This window comes from Myxine glutinosa, chromosome 8 (genome assembly GCF_964187855.1).
Source record: "Myxine glutinosa chromosome 8, kmMyxGlut1.1, whole genome shotgun sequence".
NCBI classification, from domain to species: domain Eukaryota; kingdom Metazoa; phylum Chordata; class Myxini; order Myxiniformes; family Myxinidae; genus Myxine; species Myxine glutinosa.
Genome location: NC_136268.1, coordinates 14,413,144 through 14,430,270, shown reverse-complemented (window position 1 = coordinate 14,430,270; position 17,127 = coordinate 14,413,144). Strand labels below are relative to the sequence as shown.

At 44.6% G+C, this 17,127-nt stretch overlaps 1 protein-coding gene across 1 annotated transcript in view; it reads left to right on the top strand.

The window, feature by feature from the left end:
- LOC137432196 (xanthine dehydrogenase/oxidase) overlaps positions 1-17,127 on the top strand; it is a 296,924-nt gene that overhangs the window by 53,445 nt on the left and 226,352 nt on the right. The window contains exon 8 of the mRNA XM_078782822.1: positions 8,687-8,779. Coding sequence (XP_078638948.1) covers positions 8,687-8,779 — 93 coding nt within the window. The remainder of the gene's footprint in view (positions 1-8,686; positions 8,780-17,127) is intronic.

The window sequence follows — 17,127 nt, the reverse complement described above, 5'->3', positions numbered from 1 at the left end:
TTTGCAGCAGAAGTGAACGCAAAGATGGAAGGCACAGCGTTCATTTTCAACTTTTTCTTGCCATCAAGTCCATTCTTCTCGTATTGAGATTCATCAAAATGGTCCTGGAAGAAACAATTAATATGGTCATGAGGTTATTCTTCATCAATCAAGAAAAACAGATTATGTTTATAGCATACACACACTTCTTCCATTAATAAATAATACAAATTCTTCCGTACGGGAGTGCAGGCTGTTCACATTGAATTGGGGCTCCATATCAACCTACACCCACAACGTTGTGCAGAGTCCTCTCTATTGAAACGATCCAAATTAACTGCTTTTTTTGGCAATATAATATTTGGAAACGGTATTATTTTCCCCCAAAAAATGTTACGTTTTCAAAGAACACTTTACTCAGGAAACTGACACAAACAGTGACAAATATTGCGTCATAAACAAGTATTTCCTGATATATAAGCATATATAAACAGTGCATGTTACACTGTTACAGGGTATATGTATAATAAGGGATTATGTATAATACCTGATTTTCAGTTATTACACACAATCCCTTATATATATATATATATACCCTATGCACTGCATATGTACACGAAGAATGTTACAGGGAATATGTATAATATATATATATATGGTTGACTAAATAAATGTTAAGCTCACCAGAGACCTAATACACACGTGTCATGTCACTTATGATTTGAAACCAATATATATTAAGCGATTTCACTTACCGAACATAAATATGAGTAAGGTGATGGATTCCATCCAACTCGGCGTATTTTAACCTCCCAAATAGAACTTCATTCCTTGTCTCGAGGAAATCTGTGCATTATACGACCTTGTCCTGGTCTAACAGAACATCCCCAAGCGGCACAACACACCATATTGGTTGATTTTATTGAAATATTACTCAAATGAAATATGCAACGATACGAAGCAATGGCATGGAATGGGTGCAGCGGGAAAGCTGCTCGGCTGAGGTGGTATGCAAAATGGCGCCTGTAAACCACGTGACGCGGGCTCGACCAATCACGGCGGTAGTTGAGCAGATCAAAGGCTGGCCAGACTCTGTTAATATCCGGCACTGGAATGCCACGCACTGCGACCGTCTCCCCCAGGGCCGAGGTTGTGTGAGTGAGTGTCGTTGGCAGCAGGTGCTCACCACATTGGCCAGCTGGGGCTAGTGCAGCCGTGTTCCTTGCAGGGGGGCCGAAGGATGGATGGTGGGTCGCACCCTTATGGACACTCATGGGCCATGTTGGCGTTTTGGCTGCTCACCTTGTCCCGATGAACCTTGCACGGTAGAGGTGCAGAGCTGTCGTAGCCACAGGTAGTTGTTTAGAACGGTTCACTGTTGGATGCGGATCCACATACCTGACAGTATAGTGGGGACAAAAGTGAAATTTGGTGAAAATTTGATAGGCCCAATGATAAATTTTGGGATTGTATGGGTATCACTGGCACTTTGGACTTGACCAACCGGCAATTACCTGCACATCAAGGTGGAGGTAAGGCCTTGATGTTTACTGTCCCAGGCTTCAGGACTTGCTATAGGAATATCGGACAGGTAATTTGGAATTGGGGGCGGGTGCGAGTGATGACATGGCCGGTGAGGGGGATGGAATGTGTGCCACAGAGTCTTGTGGGTGGTGTCTGTTTTTGTGTTGTGGTGATGTGTTTTTATGTGGTCGTGGAGAATGGAAACTGAGAGTGAGTGGTGATGATTGTGTTTTAGAAATATATTGGGTAAATGTGAATTGGGTATTTCACATGAGGCAGGCCATGGCAACTTTTTGTAACATCTGCTCTTGCAATATGTGTTGGAGAATTGAATGGCAGCGGGGGAGGAAATGTGTTTTGGGGATTTTGTGGGTGGGGAACGTGTGTGTGCGTCCGCAGGTACAGATCAAGCTCTGAGGAGCAATGCTCCCCCTCTGCGGCAATTACCCCTGGCAGCCGGTGGTATCTGGAAATTGGAGCTCGTGGGTGGAGGGACTGTTTGGGCGCCTTGGGGTAAGGGAGACTCACGTCGACCTGTGTAGCAGCGCTGAAGCAGGAGGTCACGGAGCCTGGTGTGTGGAGACCCACACACCAAGGTGTAATGTCGGGGGATAGAGGAATATCTAGAGCCAGGTAGATCTGCATAGGTAGGTATTCGACTGTCGTGATAGGGAATCTACCTGTAATAAGTTCTATGTTTAGCCCGGATGTCGGTATAAGTTGTATCTGTGTCCCCACCACGAGGGGGCAAGGCATGCTAATTAGTACAGGGATTATGGGTAAAATCCCCTCGTTTGTCATCCCCTCTGTCGCCAAACTAGTGTCCCTTATGGCAACACACTCACATAGACCCGACGTAGGCCCATTAGTGCACCATAGTAAATAATTCCCCTCTCTTACACAATGACTTTGGAAGATTACAGGCAGGAAGCCAGATCGGGGCACTGCCGCATGGGGCTGCAGCCAGCCACATCACCAGCTGACCTAGTAACGTGCATCGTGGAAGGCAGGCTGGAACAACACCCAGAGAACATGTGATTGGTTGGTGCGGAAGGCACGAACCTACGGCCAATCAGGGCGGAGGGCGCCAAACGACCATTTAGAAACAGGTTGCTAGGTGGAGGAAGAGCGCCAGTGACTTCAGAAGGCGAGAAAGATCAGAAAGCAGGGCAGAATGGATTGTTAACGCGCCAGAATTGACGTCAGACCACGGGAGACAAAACGGGTGGTTCGCGGGCATTTTGAGAGGGTTCGTTCAGGCTCTTTGAGCTGGGTTCTGTGCTTGTGCTTCGCATGTTCAGCGATCGGCTTCGCTGGTGCTTGTTCCCTGCGTTCTTACCTGGTGGTCGTTGGCGTTTTCCCTGAATCTTCGTGGTGCTTTTGGTCCTTCGTGGTGCTCATGGTGCTTTTGGTCCTTCGTGGTGCTTTTGGTGCTGGGAGTGAGGCTCGGTGCTATGAGCAGACGGGACCTCGCGTGTGACCGACGCCACGGGCGTGAGCAAGGCGGACGATTCCTTGACGACTGCAGACTACAGACAGATAAGCTCGCATCCACAAGTACACGGCGGGACATTTATTTTGTTCATTCTCCCTTTGTCTTGTATTTGAAATCAGTGAGTGGGGATGTCCCAACATAGCATTTAGTTTTATCACTGCGTTTTCCTGTCCCACTAATAATTATAAATAAACACTTGTATTATTTTATTTTCTATTCAAAATCCTGTGTTCGTTTGAGTTCATTTCCTCCAGGCTCGGAGCTGCCGTCGGATCGCTACAGGTACGAGCTTGCCACTTCTTCCTCTTCCTTCTTCCTCTCATGCTTTTATAGTCGAATCCACATTGATTGTCGCCTCTATTTAAGTCCGTTTGGGCCATCCGCGATCCTACGGTATTAACCGAGGGATTCGCGCAACAATATTAAAGAGTGATGAAAAGTTAAAGGGAGTAAAGAAAAATGTAATCAAAGAAACAATAAACTTTGAACATTATTACAACTGTTTAACCTTTAAAAAAGAAGAGTAAAGAAAAATGAATACAATAAGAAGTTATAAACATCAATTATATACAGAGGAGGTAAAGTGTTAAGAAATACATAAGAATTAATAAAAAACGAAGATTGGGGGGGGGGGGGGGGGGGGGTTGGTAACGGGCAACCGCCGCCTTTTTTACTGGTATATAAATGATAGAACCAAGCAATAACCAAACCAAAGATTGGAGAAAATCACAGCCTTGGTATAAAAATGGAAAACATCACGAATGTGAGAAATATCAAATAAATCTTAATGAAGAAATAACTAAAACAAAAGTAGATAAAACAAATAAGCAGATAAATGTAAATACAAATAATTTAGAGGATGTAAAGAAAATAAACATCCTTGAATGGAGAGAAAACTTTGATGTTTATCAAAAGTTAAATGGAAAAATAATTTACGACAAACAAAATGATATGTGGCTCAGGAGGTGCTCAGACAAGAGCAATAAGAGAGGTTTACCATTTCATCTCTGCCCAACAAAGATATTTAAACCAAGAACTTGTGTTCAAACATATTATTTATCAATATTCTCGATGGTGATGACTGATGAGTTCAATATGAAAATCAAGTTATTCTCTGAAATAAAACATAGTCAAACATGAATTGGCTCTGTATATGAGTCCAAATAAAATATGAGAGAAAATGGAGTGGTATGAGTGTTTTAGAATCAACAAAGGGCTTGGAAGAAGTGGGAGAAATAGGAGGATTTTTAGGGGTATGGAAATAGTGGGCGTGGCTAATCAAAAAGTGGGTGTGGTTTGCAATAGTTGGTCTATTGAGGATTTAATATTTCATAATAGGTTTATTTGAAAGGGGAAGAAATAGACGGATTTTTTTAGGGTTTGATCAATGGAACAATGGAAAAAGTGGGCGTGGCTTGTGAATAAATAATCGTAGGTATGTTCGGGGAAGAGGGAAAAATAGGAGGAATTTTTAAGGGTTAAGGGGGTGTTTTAGAAATAGTTTTTCACTTCTTCCTATTCACTTCAATGTAAAATTGGGTGTATTTTAGAATCAACAAAGGGCTTGGGGGTCTATTGAGGATTTAATCTTTGTTAATGGTTTAGATAGGGAAGGGAGAAATAGACGGATGTTTGTTGGTTTTTGGGTGGGTGGTCCATAAGTTCCAAGGCATTTTCCCCATTCACTTCAATGTAAAATTGGGTGTGTTTTCGAACCCCCATTTCCCCCTACTCATTCTGTATAGATAGGAATGAAATTACAAAATAAATTACAACTAAACTTTCATCTCCATAAATTTGTTGATTGTTTGAATAACATCATTCGATTATGAGAAAGGGGCACTCTGGGTTAAATATTTCGATATTTATAAACCTCTTGAATGGGAAATAAAACTACGGTTGTATGCCAAGTTCTAAAGTTAACAAGTACAAAAAGTTTTAATTAAAACAAAAGCCGCGTCGATGTTACACAATGCCTAGATGCAGCTGTGCCTATAACGTCGATGTTATAGGCACAGGACATTCCTATTGATTCGATTACTTGATGTTATTTTTGTGCAAAGTGAAAATATATCTCGGCAATTTCCCATGTGTGGCGACGAATTTTTAATATATCTCGGCATTTTCCCGTCTGTTATTTCAGGCGGTGTATGACTGACCATGCCGCGATTTAAAAAAAAATATCTCGGCAATTTCCCGTGTGTGGCGACACGTGAACGAAGCTATGCTCCTCTCTCCACATTATTGTGACGACGTATAAATTAAATATTTCATCGTGACGATTGTCATCAAATGGACGAATTTTTAATATATCTCGGCATTTTCCCGTCTGTTATTTCAGGCGGTGTATGACTGACCATGCCGCGATTTAAAAAAAAAATCTCGGCAATTTCCCGTGTGTGGCGACACGTGAACGAAGCTATGCTCCTCTCTCCACATTATTGTGACGACGTATAAATTAAATATTTCATCGTGACGATTGTCATCAAATGGACGAATTTTTAATATATCTCGGCATTTTCCCGTCTGTTATTTCAGGCGGTGTATGACTGACCATGCTGCGATTTAAAAAATATATATCTCGGCAATTTCCCGTATGTGGCGACACGTGAACGAAGCTATGCTCCTCTCTCCACATTATTGTGACGACGTATAAATTAAATATTTCATCGTGACGATTGTCATCAAATGGACGAATTTTTAATATATCTCGGCATTTTCCCGTCTCTTATTTCGGGCAGTGTATGACTGACCATGCCGCGATTTAAACAAAATATATATATCTCGGCATTTTCCCGTCTCTTATTTCGGGCGGTGTATGACTGACCATGCCGCGATTTAAAAAAAAAAAATCTCAATGGACTTGAAGTTACAGGCCTTTGAGAATTCATTTCGTTCTATAAAGGGCAACTTTCATCGGATTTTCTTCCCGTTTTTTTTTCAACCGAGTCTAAAACTATGTTAGCGACTGTGAAAAATGAAATGATATATCGAATTTGATTTGAAATAAAACTGTGTGAGAGAGGAAGACACCACGGGCCTACAAAACAGGCCTCAAAGCTATGCGAGTTAATAAAATGGTGGATATTTGTTTATATGAAGCCTCTCCCACAATGGGTGGAGCTATGGTTCCCAGAATGGGTGGAGCTTTGAGGTTTTGTCTTCTCTGCAAGAACAAGAAGAAGAAGAACAACAACAACAACAGCAGAGGGCACTCTATGACCAGCGTCTTGCGACGCGGCTAAAAAGAAAATACAAAACTAAAATTAACCATATTCCTGTGTGATTCTGGTGCTACATTTGGTCCTTGTGCTCGTGGACTTCCTTTGCCCATGGTACCGTGGAGTGAATCGGCTGTTCGGGCTCCATTTGGTGTGGAATCAGAATAGGCGGAAGATGGCGGCGGTGATTAAGGATGGTGGGTGGCAAGTTACAGAGAGGAGTGCAGAAATTGAAGGTGTGGGAAGGACATTTCAAAGAGCTGTTGAAGCGGGAAGGAAGCAACGGAGAGCTGGAGCTACCGTGTTATGTGGATGGGAAAGTGGAGTTGGTGGAGGTCATGGAAGAGGGAGTGTGGGTGGCTTTGAAGAGGATGAAGAAGGGAAGAGTGCCAGGCATTGATGAGATGTACAGCACATATATGATAATTACAGCGGGAGAGGTTGGAGTCAGTTGGACGAAGAGGCTGTTGAATGTATGTATGAGAGACGGTTTAATTCTGGAGGAGTGGTGGACAAGTTTACTTATGCCGATATGGAAGAAGAAGAAGAAGAAGGTGATGTTCAAAATCCGGGAAAGTACAGGGGCATTAAACTCCTTAATCATGTGATGTAGGTGCTGGAGAGGGTTCTGGATGGGAGGATAAGGAAGAGTGTGGAAAAGGAGATTGGTGAAGAGCAGCAAGAGTTCAGAAAGGGTAATAAAATGACGGTTGGGATAATTCTGCTGAGACAGCTGGTGGATAAGAGGTTGGAGTTGCAAGGTGAAATGGCATTGGGATTTGTTTACTTGGAGAAGGCCTACAACAGTAACACTGTCCCGAGAGAGAAAATAATGGTGACACTGAGTTGAATGGGAGTGCCGGAAGCAGATGCTAAGTTGGTGGAAAGAATGTACAAGGGAACGAAAGGAAGAGTTTTGCTTTGTCCTCAGATTGTGAACATCGGTTTTTGCGGCAGGGGAGTGTTCTCTGTCCACTCATATTTATCATGGTGATGGAGCTTGCAAGCAGGTAGGTGAACATGAGGGGTAGTGTGGGGAGGATGTTATATGTGGACAATATGGCTGTTGTGGTGGAGAGTGGGTGGGAGATGCAGGAAGTAATGGGGGAGTACAAGAAGCATTTGAGAAACATAGGCTGAAAACGAGCATGGAGAAGAAGGAGGTGATGTGGGTCAGGCAGGAGAGAAAAGAAATGAATATCAAGTTAGAGTGGAGGGAGATCAGAAAAGGAAATAGATTTGAGTATCGGGGGGGGGGGGGGGGGTGGGGACAGTGACCAGGGATGGTAAGGCAGAGGCAGAGGTGTGGAGGAGGATTCGGGTGGGTGCGAATGTGAGGAGGAAGGTGGAGGGAGTAATGGCAAACAGTACGAGAATGGCACTTGGTAGATATTTGAGACCTGTTTACGATATTTGAGAGCTGTTTATGATATTTGAGAGCTGTTTACGATATTTGAGAGCTGGAATCCGATATTTACGATATTTGAGAGCTGTTTACGATATTGACGATATTTGAGAGATGTTTATGATATTTGAGAGCTGTTTACGATATTTGAGAGCTGGGATCCGACATTTATGATATTTGAGAGCTGTTTACGATATTTGAGAGCTATTTACGATATATGAGAGCTGTTTACGATATTTACAATATTCGAGAGCTGTTTACGATATTTGAGAGCTGGAATCCGATATTTACGATATTTGAGAGCTGTTTACGATATTTGAGAGCTGTTTTCGATATTTGAGGGCTGTTTACAATATTTGGGAGCTGAGCTGTTTACGATATTTGAGAGCTGTTTACGAAATTTACGATATCTGAGAGCTGTTTACGATATTTGAGAGCTGTTTATGATATTTACGATATTTGAGATCTGTTTACGATATTTAAGAGCTGTTTACGATATTTAAGAGCTGTTTACGATATTTAAGAGCTGTTTACGATATTTGAGAGCTGGAATCCGATATTTATGATATTTGAGAGTCGTTTCCTATATTTGACAGCTAAATGCGATATATGAGAGCATCTTATGGACCTGTGGTAGCTTCTTCACTCAGTCAGATTTCCCACTTAGTTGATCAACATCATCAGATCCTTCCACGATGGCATGGTTGGTCGTATGAGGGATAGTTGGTGCACTTGAGCCATTTCCTGTATGATACAAAGCAAGGCTTTGTCCGAGCTTCCTTATTATATAGCAGTGTTTTCCTCCACTCCTGCATTGGATTATACAACCATCGCACAATGCACAATGCTTAGTGCGCACCCCAACGAAGGAAAGAGATTTGGCGAAAGCGACGACTCACACCATCATCATGTTAAACCAAGATTATGACTACACCCCAGCCTGATAATTACGAATGTATAGGAATTATTTGTCGATGAAGTGTGTCATGTTAACATGAGTGCATCCTTGGATTTGTGCAAACAGTAATTTGCTCTCAATGTATCTTTCCTGGTCGTGTGCAGGTGTGGAAATAAAGTTTAAAAACAAGCTCTACCCTGTTATATTGGAGCCTTCGTACATACAAGAAATGTGTGTTATGCACTGGGATGATTCTGGTAGGTCATCTTTCCAGTTAATGAACCACATATGTAAATCATACTGACATCTTATGGAACTCCTATACAGTTACATATAGTTTTATAGCTCATATATACTTCAGAAAGTATTCACACCCCTTGACTTTTTCCATTTTGTTGTTACAGTCTGCATTTAAAATGGATTAAATTTAAAAATGTTGGCACCGATCTACACAAAATATCCCATAATGACAAAGTGAAAACATGTTTTTAGAATTTTTTACAAATTTATTGAAAATGAAATACATAATTATCCAATTTACCTAAGTATTCCTGCATAAGTATCCCCTAATTTACATCTAATTTACAGTATGATAGACCTGAGCCTCGTCCTGGTGATGGAGTTGCTATCTTTATCAAAAACTCTCTTCCTCACTCTCCTTGCACTGCCCTATCTCCACCAAATCCCCAGGAATACCTCTGGCTACGGCTTCCCCTCCGCTCCCACCTTTTGTTCATATGTGTTCTGTACCGTCCACCAAACAGTGATGACTCCATTTACATCTCGCTGTCCGATAACATGGACCAACTTATATCCACTCATCCCAACCTTCTCTTCCTCAAATGTGACTTAAACCGTCATCATGCCAGCTGGCTGGGTGTGGGTACCTCTCTCACCAGCCATGGCATCTCAGCAAAGGACTGATGTGACTCATTGGGACTGACACAATCTGTCAATTTACCGGTCCGGATTCAGTCAATGGTACATCATCTCTTCGAGACTTGGTTTTCTTTTTTGTATACAGAGTGTAAGAGCCAACACATTACGCATGAAAACATGCACGGACTCATAACATCTATCTATAATTCCAGTAATCTCTGTGTGTATGTTTGTTTGTCTGTGACCGCTGTTTCTCGACAACCACGGGTCCGATATACTTTAAACTTGCCAGGTATATTGCTGGGGACCCGAGAATGTGCCTTTTCAAGGTTTCATATTAATCGGACAAGTAGTTACCGAGCTATGTCCAAAAAACGATTCAACCAATCAGAGAGCAGCGAGCTATCACGTGTGCCGAACGTGCCGAACAGACTCTGCCTCGGACGGCACATTTGAGAGCGTATTCATTTATTTCACGTTGGCAAACTATGTTGGCGTTCAACTATGTTTTAAAACTAATTAAAACTAATTTGCGATTCTTTCGCTTTCCTGCGCGTTTGTGCACGCTATGGCGATTTCTTTACCAAACTCCGCAAGCCGTTCGCTTTGGACCAAACCATTTCATGTAAATAGAGGGGGGGGGGGGGGGGATTGTCACCGTACTCGCAAGCCGTTCACTTTGGACCAAACCATTTCATGTAAATAGAGGGGGGGGGGATTGTCACCGTACTCGCAAGCCGTTCGCTTTGGACCAAACCATTTCATGTAAATAGAGGGGGGGGGATTGTCACCGTACTCGCAAGCCGTTCGCTTTGGCTTTGCGAATGGACCAAACCATTTCATGTAAATAGAGGGGGGGGGGGGGGGATATAATTTTAGATATATATATATAGTACGGGCATGCCCGAGTACAATAAATAAAAGGAGCGGGAGACAAGAGGGGTGGGGGGGGGGGGGGGGAGAGAGGAAAGCACACAAGCACAATATCAGTAGAGAACAAGGACGTCGGTAGATATGTGGAAGCAAGAGGGCCGGCAGGGAGTGTGGGGGGTGTGAGGGGGGGGGGGAGCGAGAAAGGGGTACACAGTATAAAGCAAAGGAACACTACGAGTATTCGTAGTACCACATTCAAAACATCACTAAAGACCCACCTGTTCAACGCTGCATTCAACATTCAACCCACAGCATTTAACCCCTGACTATCTCTTCTCCTTCTCCCTCCTTTTGCTTTAAATATTTCCCTATTGATTCTTGTCTTGTCTTTTTGATTCTTGTCTTATATATATGCCGTATATCGCTGCTGTTTGTTTTCTTGATTCTTGTCTTTTTGCAATTGTTGTTTTCATGTATTGTTATGCATTATGTTTTCCACTCTGTCAAAGCGCCTTTGGGCTTCTGGAAAAGCGCTATACAAAATAAATGAATTATTATTATTATTATTACGAGGAATTTCAGGACAGAAGTTGGAGATTGAAAGAGGTGGATTTTGGGTGTTTTAATGGGGGTAGAAAAGATCAAGGTTTTGGATGGGGGAAGATAAGAGATCGTGGTGAACAGCTGTTTTAAAGACCTGGAGGGAGGAGTGGGATTGAAGAGATTGTGGGAGTTTGTTCCAGGGGTGGGAGAAAAGAGGAATGAAAGTGAAGGTGAGCAGAGAGTCTTGATTTTGGCAGTTTCACCAGAAGAGGGTTGCTGGCAGATCTTGTGCGTCCTGCAGGAATATTTGGGGGGCACAGCACATACAGAAAAGGGGGAGCTAGGCTGGAGAGGAGTCGGAAGAAGACAGAAAGACCACCAACCTGCCTGCGGTGAGAGAGACAAACGCCCTCAGAATCAGCTTAATCGCGGGAGATTCCAATGATTCTGAATGATTTGGTTTCAACCGTGTGAAGCCGAGCTTGTTGTGAGGCAGGAGCACCAGCCCAGAGTGGAGAGCAATATTCCATTGAGCTGCGGATGAAAGCCTTGTATGTGGTGAGGAGCTCAGAAGTGCCCAGAAAAAGACTTTGCACGATGGAGGATGCCCAGTCGGTGACTGGCTTTGGAGGCCAGGTTGGAAATGTGATTTTCCCAGGATAGATCATTGCATTTCTCATTCTCCTTTCCCATCATTTCCCAAAGATCTCCCATTCTTCCTTGCAGATTTGCTCAAGCTCTGTCAAGTTGGACAGGGAGTGTCTGTGAACAGAAATCTTTAAATCTTTCCACATATTCTCAACGGGATTCAAGTCTGGGCTTTGGCTGGTCCACTCAAGGACCTTCACGTTCTTGTTCTGAATCCAATCCAGTGTTTCTTTGGCTGGATGCTTTGGGTCATTGACCTGTTGAAACGTAAATCTTCACCGCAGTCTACCATCTTTTGCACTCTGAAGCAGGTTCTCCTCAAGGATTTGCCTGCATTTGCTCCATTAATTGGTACCTCTATCCTTACAAGTCTTCCAGTCCCTGCTGCTAAAAAGCATCCCCATAGCACGATGCTGCCACCACCATGCTTCACTGTATGGATGGAAGTGGAGGTCTTTGTGTAAGATTCTTCTTGCAGTTTCCCGGGATATCCCTTCAGCTAAAGCATGCTTCCGCACAGAACGTCTCGGAGACTGCACAGCAGATCGCCTCAATGCTTCAATATTCTCAGGCGTACGAGCGCTCCTAGGTCGACCAGGTGATTTTCTTTTTAAAGCTGAGCCTGTTGCCCTGAAATTCTCAACCCACTGCAAGATGGTTTTCCGATCTGGAACGTTTTGGTTCCGTGTAATACTGAAACGTCTTCGAAAGGCCCTCTGCACGGCGATCACGGAACGGTTGTTTGTGAAGAACGCTTCGACAGCGAACGCACGGTGTGCTCCCGACCACGCCATGTTGGCGACTGAGGACGGTTGGGGTTGGGCTACCAACAGACCCTAGCCCCGCCCCGCCCGCCTCACTACTGCCAGTGCTACAGCCTTTCGAAATGTGGGAGGTTTTTTTGGGTCACCCTTTAGAAAGGTGTCTTTCTTTCTAAATTATGTCTAATCAATTGAATTGGCCACAGGTGGACTCCAGTCAAGTTGTAGAGACATCTCAAGGATGATCAAAGGAAATTGGATGCACCTGAGTTCAATTTGGAGTGTCATAGCAAAGGGGTTGAATACCTATTGACTCAAGACATTTCAGATTTTCATTTTTAATTATTTTGTTAAAACAAATATCCACTTTCACATTATAGGGTATTATGTGTAGATCAGTGACAAAAAAAATCTCAATTTCATTAATTTAAAATTCAGTCTTTAACAAAATGTGAAAAAGTCAAGGGGTGTGAATACTTTCTGAAGGCACTGTATTGACAGTACACTGTACCGCCTTTACTTTTTAAAATATAGTCCGTAGTAACTAACAAAAAAAAACAAATTATGGGATTTTTTTTTTTTTTTTTTTTTTTTTGTATACAATATCGAGGCTCGTGAAAGAGCGAACATTAATCACACAGAAAGACAAACCGACACATAAAACATATAACATAGGGAGCGGTAGACAAGATGGGGAGAGAGGGGGAAGGACACAAACACAACATTTGAGAGCAGGGACCGAGAGACATGGAGACATCGAGAGATCTGAGAGAGGGTGAGGGCTTTGGGGGGGGGGGGGGGGCGTGGGAAGGGGGCAGTGGGAGAGGTATAAAACATATGGACACTGCCAGGACTTCCAGGAAAGATGTTGGAATTTCAAACAAGGTGGATCTGGGGTGAATTAGCGGGGGTAGAAAAGATCAAGGTTTTGGATGGGGGAAGATAAGAGATGGTGGTGAACAGCTGTTTTAAAGACCTGGAGGGAGGAGTGGGATTGAAGGGAGTGAGGGAGTTTGTTCCAGAGGCGGGAGAAAAGAGGAATGAAAGAGTGAAGGTGAGCGGAGAGCCGAGATTTCGGCAGTTTAACCATCAGAGGGTTGCTGGCAGATCTTGTGCGACCTGTAGGAATATTTGGGGGACAGAGCACAGAGAGAGCTGGGGGTGCAAGGCCGGAGAGGAGTCGGTAGAAGACAGAAAGACCACCTACCTGCCTGCGGTGAGTGAGTGAAAGGCCCTCAGAGATAGCTTCATCGCGGGAGATTCCAATAATTCTGAAAGCTTTGGTTTCAACAGCGTGAAGCCGAGCTAGGTGTGAGGCAGGAGCACCGGCCCATAGGGGAGAACAGTATTCCATTGAGCTGCGGATGAAAGCCTTGTATGTGGTGAGGAGCTCAGGTGTGCCGAGGAAGGACTTCGCACGACGGAGGATGCCCAGTCGGCGACTGGCTTTGGAGGCCAGCTTGGAAATGTGGTTTTCCCAAGAAAGATCATGGCAGATAGTGAGACCCAAAATCTTGAGCGACAGAACTTCTTGGAGAGGATTGTTGAGAAAGTAGATGGGAGGGTTGTCCAGTCGATCTTTTCGGAGAGACATAGTAAGAGTGTGAGATTTGTCAGGATTGAAAGACATGTTCCACTTGTTTGACCAGTCTGTGATTTTGTCCAAGTCTTCAGAGAGTGAGGAGGCAGCAGACTGCCGATCTGAGGGAAGAGGAATGGAGCAGCAGAGAGTGGAGTCATCAGCAAAGAGATAGAGAGGATTTTCGAGAGAGTCAGAGAGATCATTGATGAAGACCAGAAAAAGCACGGGGCCCAGAACACTGCCTTGGGGAACTCCAGCCTGAACAGGAAGAGGAGATGAGAGAAACCCATTCAGGGCCACACGTTGACGACGATTAGAGAGGAAGTCCGCCAGCCATGCGTGGAGATTTCCATGGATACCAAAGGAGGAGAGTTTGGTGAGCAGAGCGGGGTGCCAGACCGTGTCGAAGGCACGTGATATGTCGAGGGAGACAGCTCTAATTTCCTGTTTGGCATTGAGGACCTCCATCCATTGTTGAGACAGCAGAAGCAGCATGTCCAGAGTAGAGTGACCTGGTCTGAAACCAAATTGATGATCAGAGATCAAGCCATTGGAGAAGAGGAAAGATTTCATATCAGAAGCAATGATGGATTCCATGACTTTGCTGATAATTGGGAGAAGGCTGATTGGTCTGTAGTTGCTAGGATCTGTTTTTGCACCTTTTTTGTGCAAAGCGGTGATGTTGGCTGATTTCCAAGCAGATGGCAGTTGACCTTGAGCAAAAGAGAGGGTGAAGAGAACAGAGAGAGGGTGAGATAGAGCAGCAGAGCAGGATTTTAGGACCCGTGGGCTGATGCCGTAGTGTCCAGTTGCAGAATCAGAGTCGAGGGTTGACAGAAACTTTTCCACCTTGTCAGGAGGAAAGGACACGGAGTCCAGGAGCAGCAGGGTACGACTGGGTATGGTGGGTACAGAGAGGGATGGGTTTGGGACACAAGATTTAGAGGCAAACACAGAGTTGAGGCATTCAGCTTTTTCACGTGCGGAGTCAGCTGTGTAGCCGTTTGAGGTAAGGGAGGGGATGGAGGGGGAACAAACACCAGAAACGGATTTGACCAGACGCCACCAGGATTTGGAAGAGGGAGACAGATAAGAGAGTTCGGTCTTGAGAACGGAGAGATATTGTTTCCTGGCTCTCCTGAGGGTGGACACACACTTGTTTCGGGCTTTGTGAAAGGAAAAGAGATTTCCTTCCGTTGGATTTGCTTTCCAGGAGACGAAGGCAAGTTGTTTCTGGGCAACAGCCTCACCACAAGATTCCGTGTACCATGGACGGGAGGAAGGGTATGACAACTGAAGACGAGATGGGATAAATCTGTGCATGAGAGAGAGCAATTTACTTTGGAAGAATTCCCAGGATGAGTTGATGTCAGAGGTGGTAGAGATGGGAGACCAGTCCAGATGATTGATGGCTGCTTGAAGACCGTGCCAGTTGGCCTGAGTGAAATGCCAGACTCGTCGACGCTGAGCAGGCTCCCTGAGGATGGTCAGAGAGATGTCCACTTTAACAAGGACATGATCAGATGATCCGATCGGAGCAGAAGAAGAGCAGCAGACATTTTCAGGGAAGTTAGTCATAACCAAGTCCAGAAGAGAAGATGTTCCGTTGACTGAGATCCGGGTCGGGAAATTGACAGATTGTGTCAGTCCCAGTGAGTCGCAGAAGTCCTTTGCTGAGGAGCCATGGCTGGTGAGAGAGGTACCCACACCCAGCCAACTGGCATGATGACAGTTGAAATCACCACATATGAGGAAGAGAGAGTTGGGATGAGTAGATAGAAGTTGGTCCATATCATCAGACAGCGAGATGTAGATGGAGTCATCACTGTTTGGTGGACGGTACAGCACACATATGAACAAGAGGTGGGAGCGAAGGGGAAGCCGTAGCCAGAGGTATTCCTGGGGGTGAGGTGGAGAGAGTGCAGTGCAGGGCGAGTGAGGAAGAGAGTTTTTGATAAAGATAGCAACCCCGCCTCCAGGACGAGGCTCAGGTCTATCATACCGGAGGAGGGAGTAGCCCGGGAGAGATACTATGGAATCAGAGACATCATAAAGGAGGAAAGTTTCTGTTAAGCAGATCACGTCTGGTTTGACAGAAGCAACCTGTATGGAGAGATCAGTTAAGTTTGAACGAAGGCCCCGGATGTTTGAGGTCCATACCGTTAATGAAGAGGAAGGGGGAGCATCAGATACAGAACAGGGGGGAGGAGGGGTAGGGTAAGATGTGGAAGAGGTGGAAGAGGTAGGGAGAGCTGTTGAAGGTGTGTCAGAGATTTCAGAATAGCTCGGAGAAAGGGAAGGATGGGGCGGACAAAAGGTTTGATGGTGATTGGGTGAGCCACAATGAGGTGTTATTTGAGGAGGGGGAAGAGCGAGACAGAAGGTTGGGGGAGATGGAGGTGAGAGTTTGAAGGGGGAAGAAGCGGGGAGGACGCTTTGAGGAGGGGGAGTGAGCGGGGGGAAATTGAGAAGCAATGAGGGTGGGGAGATTTGAAGGGGAGGGGTGAGGGGGGAGTTTGGGAGGGAAGGGACAAGGGGAGGGATTTGAAAGGGATGGGATATGGGGGAGATTTGGAGGGGAGGGGTGAGGCAGGAGTCTAGGAGGGGAGGGGCGAGGGGGCGTCTTGGCGGGGAGGGGTGAGGGGGTAGTTTAGGAGGGAGGGGGCAAGGGGGGAGATTTGAAAGGGATGGGTGATGGGGAAGATTTGGAGGGGAGGGGTGATGGGGAAGATTTGGAGGGGAGGGGTTATGGGGAAGATTTGGAGGGGAGGGGTGAGATTGGATTTTTGAAAGTGTACGATTTATGGGAAACGAACATTTATTGCAAAATGAGTTTCTTGTGACCTTCGAGTTAAAAATACGTTTAAGGACGCTGGATGGAGGATGGAGTGCAGGAGAGTTTAGGGAATGTAGAAAAAAGGCACTATAGGAGATGGATATTTTTTTTGGGATGAATTGATTTGGTGAGCAAGTCGAAAGCAGCCTTTTAAAGAAGAAGAAGAAAAAGGTGTTATAAAATATGACGGAATACATAACTTGAGGGGAAAGTGTAAACATTGAAGGTTAATGAGTGAAAACTATCTGGGGAAATGGGGGAGAAACACGTGGTCGAAGAACGAACGAACGAATAAGAATGAATAAACGAATGAGAACAGAGAAGGAAATGTTTTTTTTTTTTTTTTTTTTTTTTTTTTTTTTTGAGTTGAGATTTACACAAGGAAGTAGGCTATGGGTGAAAAGACTGGGAATACAGAGAACGAAAGTTATTGGATCACAAACGACGGACCGCTGAGAGAAAAACAAAGCCTCAAGGTTGTAC